The 8,079-nt window shown below is 34.6% G+C and overlaps 2 protein-coding genes across 2 annotated transcripts; both read left to right on the top strand.

Annotated features, from left to right (window-relative positions):
- Nucleotides 1-1,734: 1,734 nt before the first annotated feature.
- Nucleotides 1,735-5,162, top strand: LOC110939884 (heme oxygenase 1, chloroplastic). Its single transcript, XM_022181465.2, has 4 exons — nt 1,735-2,163; nt 3,510-3,733; nt 4,576-4,683; nt 4,928-5,162. The coding sequence occupies exons 1-4, from the start codon at nt 1,905-1,907 to the stop codon at nt 5,018-5,020; spliced, it is 684 nt and encodes a 227-aa protein (XP_022037157.1). The 5' UTR covers nt 1,735-1,904; the 3' UTR covers nt 5,021-5,162.
- A 702-nt stretch (nt 5,163-5,864) lies between these two features.
- LOC110939883 (11 kDa late embryogenesis abundant protein-like) lies at nt 5,865-7,777 on the top strand. Its single transcript, XM_022181464.2, has 2 exons — nt 5,865-6,053; nt 7,191-7,777. Exons 1-2 carry the CDS (start codon nt 5,946-5,948, stop codon nt 7,572-7,574), a joined length of 492 nt encoding a protein of 163 aa, XP_022037156.1. The 5' UTR covers nt 5,865-5,945; the 3' UTR covers nt 7,575-7,777.
- Nucleotides 7,778-8,079: the final 302 nt, after the last annotated feature.

Genomic DNA, 8,079 nt, shown 5'->3' with positions numbered 1-8,079 from the left:
GTTTTTTGGCTATTGCGTTTTAGAAATAAGATATTTCTTTGTGTTTTCTGGCCATTGCGTTTTACAAATAAGTTATTTCTTTGTGTTTTTGGTGCATTGCGTTTTAGAAAAATGACATTTTTTAGGTTTTTTTTTCATTGTGTTTTACGTAACTGGGGGTTTTTCTATTGCGTTTTACGCAACTGGGTTTTATTTATTTATTATTTTTTTGAAAATATAGGAATAGTATACTCGTTTTAAAGATAAAAAAACGCTCGTTTTTTTGGTGCGATTTTTATAAAAAAATAATGTCGTATGAAAGAGTTATTAACGTTTAAAAAATGGGGGGGAGAATTGGAGGAGAGAGAAACTATTAGCTTGTATTGACTAGAATGCCCTAAACAAACTCACACGCCTCTTTTATTCCCTTCAATTTCCATCATTTAATCTTAGCCATTGATTTATTAAATGGATGGTCAAGATCACTTCCTAGCTTTCCTAGCCAAATAAACTTCCTATTGTATCTCCACCCTTATCTCCTATACAAATTGTTTAAATTTATATTAAATTTAATTTTATAATTATTTTTTAATTGATATTAATTAATTATCTATAAAAATAAATGGCTTCAATGAATAACATGTGTCATTTTATTGGTTTCTTTTATTATAGTAGATAGAAGATAGATTTTTTATTATTTATTGTATAAAATTCCATTTATACAACCCGTGTAATATACGGGTATCTAACCTAGTTAGATATATATAAGGAATACACGCAAGTGACCCAACAAAGTTTCGTATTACATGCCTTTGAGTAGGTAGTAATGCATATAAAATGAACAAGCAAACTGAGTTCATGTATCTCATATTTCTAAAACTTATAAAAACTAAATTATAACTTTTTTTGCTATGTGATCAGAATGACAAATTAAATCATCAAACCCCCATACAACTATACGTGTTCGTTGGATTCTTGATGAATCCTGATTTGTTTTCTGCACAATTTTAAATTATATAGAGTCGATCGGATATGATCCTTATCTGCATACTAAGAGACCCCATATTTGTTTTTTGCACAATTTTAAATTTTATAAACGACGGTGGGAAACGCCATATCTAAATTCATTATTCTATAAAAGTGTTATCTTTATCTTCAACATCACACTCATACATATTGGAAATTAGATTACAAAAATATAAAAAAATAGATTTTAATAATAAAAACTATGATGTAGTCAATAATTATCCATACCACTATATGACCTATGACATTACTAATTTTCAGTTTCGCTGTCAAAAACTATAGCATTAACAAAACTTATCTATGTACGACCTTAATAAACAATTAACTGATTTTTATTTGAAATGTTGTAAATTGCTTTGAAACAAACATAACAAAATTTAAAGATGGACATACTTTTCTATTATGATGGTATCACTTTTGACAACGAAAATAAAATCTCTATTACGGTGGTATCGTTTTTGACAACAAAAATAAAAGTTACAAATGATGGTATCGCTTTTGACAACGAAAATAAAAGTTACAAGTAAAAAAGTTATTATCGCTTTTGAAAACGAAAATAAAAATTACAACTAAAAAAGTTATTATCGCGTATATAACTTATTAAAATTTAATTTAACTTTCTTGTACGTTAGAAGTCAAAAGTTACATGCCCACCCACCCTTTATTATTTTCTTTCCCAATTGTTTAATTAATATTTAATACTCTTAGTTTATAGGCATGTTGTCATATGTGAATAATAATCCAATCTTGCACTCAATCTTTTGCTTGCATGATCACTTCAAAACCGGCAATTTCTTAACCAAAATTCATTTAAAACAAAAGCAATTTGTATCCAACAATTCCCACAATCCCCTATAATAATTCTAGGAAAAGATTTAATCTCTTAAAGATCAAAGAACATGGTGGTAACGGCGGCAACCGGAGCGGCACCGGAGAGGTTTAATAAGAGGCAAACCGGTGGGTTTGTGGATGAGATGAGGTCTGTAGCTATGAAACTGCATAGCAAAGATCAATCTAAGGAAGGTGAAAAGGAAACTCAAGGAAAACCATGGCCTAAATGGGAACCCACCATTGATGGTTATTTGAAGTTCTTGGTCGATAGTAAATTGGTTTATGATACCCTTGACAAGATTCTTCTTAAGGCTGATTTCCCTGAATGTGAGTTTTTAAGTTTTAATTTTTATTATAGTTAAATTAAATCAGGATATTCATGGTCTGGTTGGACTAGTTTTGATTGGATATCTTGGTTTAATCGGTTGCTACGGTTTTAAAAAAAGGATAAACCGAACAGGCTAAGTCGTGGCGCCAATATTTCGGTTAGTAGTGTAATTTTTTTGATTTTTCGTCTGAAATTTTTAAAAGAGTTAACTGTCATTTTCGTCCCTGTGGTTTGGTCACTTTGACCATTTCAGTCCATTTTTCAAAAATGCGTCATTTTCCTCCCCGACGTTCTGGAAAGGTGCCATTTCAGTCCAAAAATCATAACCCAGTTAAGTCAGTTAGTAAACAAGGACTGATTGTGTAAATTTGTAACATAAAGGACTGATTGTGTAAATTTGTAACACCACCACCACTAGCCCTGCCACCACCACCACTCCGCTGCCACCACCACTAACTGGTGGCAGGGCTAGTGGTGGTGGTGTTACAAATTTACACAATCAGTCCTTTATGTTACAAATTTACACAATCAGTCCTTGTTTACTAACTGACTTAACTGGGTTATGATTTTTGGACTGAAATGGCACCTTTCCAGAACGTCGGGGAGGAAAATGGCGCATTTTTGAAAAATGGACTGAAATGGCCAAAGTGACCAAACCACATGGACGAAAATGGCAGTTAACTCTTTTTAAAATTATATAGGTCCGTCCCGCCAGTTAGTTTGTCTAAAAATTCCTTGCCCCTACCAAGTTTATTGTCCAAAAAATTGATACATATTCTCATATTGAGTTAAAAAAATTGAAGAGTGGGGCTATTAGTATTTTTTTATAAATGCTTTTGAACTTGAAGTGATTTATATAAAGTTTGAAACTAGTTTTTATATAAATGAAACTTAAGGGTTCAAATTTAGTTTTTTTATGTGTAAGAACAGGTGCTTTGAATGAAGATTATTTAGTTTTATTTGGAGTTATTATTGTTTGACCTGACTCAAATCTAATAGGCGACCCGAACATATAACCCGAAACATAACAATAAGAAAAAAAGATTGAGTCTCATGACTTTGCATCCTCACAGAACTTTTGGTTAAGCTCCGCCACTTGGCTAGGTAGACCACCTACCAGACCGGCCACCACCAAACTGGCTGAAATGGTTTGGTTTTGGCGGTTTGGGCTGGTTGGTTTTTGTTTACAATTGGAATCGTAGCATTGATCCTCCGTAGTTGCCGAACCAGCCGATTTAGCTCGGTTTGGACGGTTCGGTCAGTTTCATGTGTATACATTTGATCTCACAAAGCATTAGAATTTCATACAAGATTTTGGCCTTTATCATGATCTGTTGGCTTGCAGATGCCGAGTTTAGGAACACAGGGCTGGAAAGGGCCGGAAATCTGGCAAAAGATTTGAACTGGTTCAAAGAACAAGGTCATGTGATCCCTGAACCTTTGTCACCTGGGCTGGACTACTCTGTTTATGTTGAAGAACTATCAAAGAATGACCCACAAGCTTTTATTTGCCACTTTTATAATACATATTTTGCACATACTGCTGGTGGTCGGATGATTGGGAAAAAGGTTAGATTATATTACAGTAAGGGTTGTTCATACGAACCTAGACCGACTGAACCGCCCAAACCCAAAAAAGTCAGCTGGTTTGAAATAAATACGGTCCGGTTTTAATGGTTCGACGGTTTAGGTTGTTGCCTGTTTACCTGCCACTTGTTGGTATATGGTTGTTTTGGCAAGTAATGAATGTCGAAAACTGGCCGGAACCGCAGTTTAACGTTTTGTTATTTATTTATTTTTCAATTTAATAATATGAATTTATGCATATATTCATGTACAATCTTCGTAAAGTTTTAAGTTTTAATATAGATTTAAATGCCATTTTAGTCCATGTGGTTTGGGCCATTTTGGCAGTTTAGTCCAAATGTTTAATTTTTCGCCTGTGGGTCCAAAAGGTTTCACCGTTACCATTTTAGTCCACTAGGTTAACTTCGTCCATTTTTTTGTTAACGGGAAGGGGAATTCGGTCATTTTATATGGTCGATTTGCCCTTCTAGTTAACAGAATTACATATAAAATGACCGAAATGCCCTTCTCGTTAACAGAAAAAATGGATAAAGTTAACCCACTGGACTAAAATGGCAACGGTGAAACCTTTTTGAACCCAAAGGTGAAAAATTAAACATTTAGACTAAACTGTCAAAATGACTCAGACCACATGGACTAAAATGACATTTAACTCATTAATATAGAAGTATGCATCTCAACGCTTTTGTCTAAACCGTCAAAATCAAACCATAAAACAGTGAAAACCGGACGGTTTGGCTTTTTTTTCAAAACCGTAGTTAGCAATCCGCTCTTTGTCGAAACTGGCTAAACTGGACCACCATCATGGCTACAATTTAATGCAGGTTGCTGCAAAGATCTTAAATGGTAAGGAACTGGAATTCTACAAGTGGGATGGTGATCTTTCCCAACTACTGCAAAATGTGAGGGAGAAGCTGAACAAAGTTGCTGAGGTAACTTCAAAAGTCAAACCTAATAACTTTATATTTTGATATTTATAAAAAATATTACATCTTTGTTCATTTTTGATTTCCTGCGATGAACTTTACACCAATTATTTTCAAATTAGACATTGTAGATGTTAAATTCGTGACGAAATTCAATTCGGATTTTGAATCCAAAAAGTACCAAGTTTGACCTGTAAAGTCAAAACTATGGTTCTGCTATGATCTAATGTGTTTTTTATGGTTATATTAGAACTGGACAAGAGATGAGAAGAACCGTTGTCTTCAAGAAACCGAGAAATCGTTCAAATTTAACGGTGAGATTCTTCATCTGATCGTGGCGTGATCATGAAAGAAGCTTGTATATTGTTGCTTTTTAATTTAATGATCTTCCATTGTATAAAGATATGCTACATATTTGTACATAAACTTTTTTCTTGTATAAAGCTTTGAATAACATAACTTGACCAAAAAGTGGACTCTTTCAACTTGTGAAAACCAAATGATTTTGAATAAACAGAAACCGCCACTTGTGGGCAGCATAAGGGTGTGGTCCTGACCCTTCAAATAGGAGTCATGTCACTCACCTCTAATCGATCATCCAAAATCACTAACCTAAGAATGTGGTCATGGCCCAAAGCATCATCCCCTTTATTTATTAATATATTTTTGTCTCAAAATCATCAAACGAGAGGGTCGTGCTAAACGTGGTTCAATCCACGCGAACCACCATCAATCAAGAAGGGGGTGGTGTACCATTTGATTAATGGTCATACACAATATTTAGTTTTATAAACATTAAATTTTAGAGATCTGTTTATAGCTTTATAGCCTAGTGGCATTTTAGGGGTGAGATAACGCCCTAGGACAAAAGGGTTCAATTCTCATAAGAGGGTTTTTTCTGTATTTATTGAGTTTCCTCTCGTATTATCCCTAGCAAAGATGGATATGATCGGATAATTTCGCTGATAACACGTTAATATTCAAATGGTTTGTAAATAATCCAACTTTCCCATTAAAAAAAGTTAAAACCTAGCCCATGACCAAAAAGAACAGGAATAACCATTGACGAATCATAAACTACGTGTCAAAACGAGAAGCAAAGAACGTCTCTGTAAGCCACGTATCAAAGTTTTGCTACGTGGCACCAGCCAAGAACAACCCACAAATCTATTTAAATTTTAAACCATAATTCTAACCTGCTTACTTTCAAACATCAAAATCTCTTCTTATCCATTCAAAAGTAAACTAAAAACACCGATCAGATCAGAATGCAGACAGCCAAAAATGCAGCAGCGTCCGTCAAGGAAACCGCCGCGAACATAGGTGCCTCCGCCAAGTCCGGTATGGAAAAGACCAAAGCCACCCTACAAGAAAAGGTTAATTTCCATCATTATATCTTTCTATAAATTTTTTCTTAAGTTGTAACTTTTTTAACAGCAATTTTTACGCTAAAATATTATGTAACTTTGCACTTTTAAAGATTTAAACCCATGTCGCTTCTATATTTATACCGACATATCATCTAACTTTGCACTTTTAAAGATTTAAACACGTTTTATGACATCAGGGCCAGCACAGAACAAGTGCCGGTGGGCGATCGTTCTGGGCCCAAATCGAAATAAGGCCCGGAAAAATTTACAAATCTTTGTATATATACAGAGATAACCGCCATTTCGTCCCTGTAGTTTGTCCATTTATGTCAGTTTTTGCTAAATTTTAAATTTATATCATTTCCATCCCTGACATTTTTTAAACATGTCAGTTCCGTCAAAAAAAAAAAACATGAGTTAATCGTCATTTTCGTCCCTGTGGTTTGTCTAATAATTTTATTCAACCTTAGTTATTTGGATGGAACTGACATGTTTCAAGAATGTCAGGGCTGTAGTTTGTCCATTTATGTCAGTTTTGCTAAATTTTAAATTTGTATCATTTCCATCCCTGACATTTTTTAAACATGTCAGTTCCGTCTACAAAAAACATGAGTTAATTGCCATTTTCGTCCAAGTGGTTTGTCTAATAATTTTATTCAACCTTAGTTATTTGGATGGAACTGACATGTTTCAAGAATGTCAGGGACCGAAATAGTACAAATTTGAAATTTGGTCTGAACTGACATGATTGGACAAACTATAGGAACGAAAATGACAGTTAATTCATATATATATATATTTGAAAAGAAATCTGTATTTTTTAAAGAAAAAAACTTAAATGCCTATATTTTTGAATCAAAAAAGTTAAAGTCCCAACTGTTTTGAAGTTCCAATGTTTTTGCCAATCAAATTTAGAAGCCAACTATTTTAGTGTGTAATGGATTAATGATTTTTTCCCCAAGTCAATAAACAAACATAATGGATTAATGAACAAGCCCAATGTTTTTATCTCAGCGCACAGGGCCAAAAAAATTGTTAGTGATTTTTGGAGACGGCCCTGCGTTTTATATATGCCCTGCACCATACCATTAGACTAGACCTCTACGTTAAAAATAATCATAAAACTCATTCAAATATACGTAGGGCGAGAGATTGACTGCACATGACCCGACTCAAAAAGAAATGGCGACGGAGAGAAAGGAGGCGAAAATAAACCAAGCGGAGTACGAGAAGCAGGTGGCTCTAGACCAAAACGCCACACAGAGACAGGCCACCGAAGCCGGTGGTACGAACACGTACTCGACCACCGGAGCCGCTGGTAATCCAATGGGGAGCCACCAGATGTCAGCCTTGCCCGGTCATGGAACCGGGGAACCGGCTGGACAAGTAGTGGAAGGGGTTGTTAGGTCTCACCCCATTGGAACCGATACCCGTACCAGGACGGGTCCTGGTACAACTTTGGCTGGACATAACACGAAAACCGGTGGAGGTGCGGGTGGATATAGCACTGGCGGAGCATATCGTTGATGGGTTTTTAGAGGGTTCTTGATTTGTGTGGTTTTTTCTAATAAGTGTTTTGTGTTTTGAAGTTGAAAGTTCGCATTGTGTCTAATGCAAATCATGTTTTCTATCTGATGGAGTTGTTACCATATATGAAATGGTAACTATGCTAATTGGTTCTTAATATTTTGTGGTTATGAATAAAATTTGCCCAAACTCTTTTTTATCATGTTTCAATCAAGTTTGATAGTTATTCAAAAATTGAAGTCTAGTAATCTGGATCTTGAAATTCTTAAAAATCCAGGGTTATTACCAGAAGCGGTGGTCGGTTAATTGATTGAAGAATTTTTTAAATTTTTCTTCGGGTATTTAGTGATTTTATAGAAAATGAACATAAATATTATTGTCGGTTATGTTAAGATCAATTTTATAGGAAACTAGTGAGGTTACCCGCGTTACGCTGCGGGGTTTCATTCGATATCTATGCTGGTTTAATATAACAATCAACCGAAAGAAATAAACTCAAAAGAAT

The sequence above is a fragment of the Helianthus annuus genome, chromosome 5, assembly GCF_002127325.2.
Source record: "Helianthus annuus cultivar XRQ/B chromosome 5, HanXRQr2.0-SUNRISE, whole genome shotgun sequence".
NCBI lineage: Eukaryota > Viridiplantae > Streptophyta > Magnoliopsida > Asterales > Asteraceae > Helianthus > Helianthus annuus.
This window is presented reverse-complemented; position numbering and strand designations above follow the sequence as displayed.

Excerpts from the sequence above, each read along its gene's own strand:
- LOC110939884 (XM_022181465.2), top strand. The coding sequence starts at position 1,905 with ATGGTGGTAACGGCGGCAACCGGAGCGGCACCGGAGAGGTTTAATAAG. Across the intron at positions 2,164-3,509 it reads TAAGGCTGATTTCCCTGAAT|ATGCCGAGTTTAGGAACACA; the intron begins GTGAGTTTTTAA and ends GTTGGCTTGCAG. Across the intron at positions 4,684-4,927 it reads AGCTGAACAAAGTTGCTGAG|AACTGGACAAGAGATGAGAA; the intron begins GTAACTTCAAAA and ends TGGTTATATTAG.
- LOC110939883 (XM_022181464.2), top strand. The coding sequence starts at position 5,946 with ATGCAGACAGCCAAAAATGCAGCAGCGTCCGTCAAGGAAACCGCCGCG. Across the intron at positions 6,054-7,190 it reads AAGCCACCCTACAAGAAAAG|GGCGAGAGATTGACTGCACA; the intron begins GTTAATTTCCAT and ends AAATATACGTAG.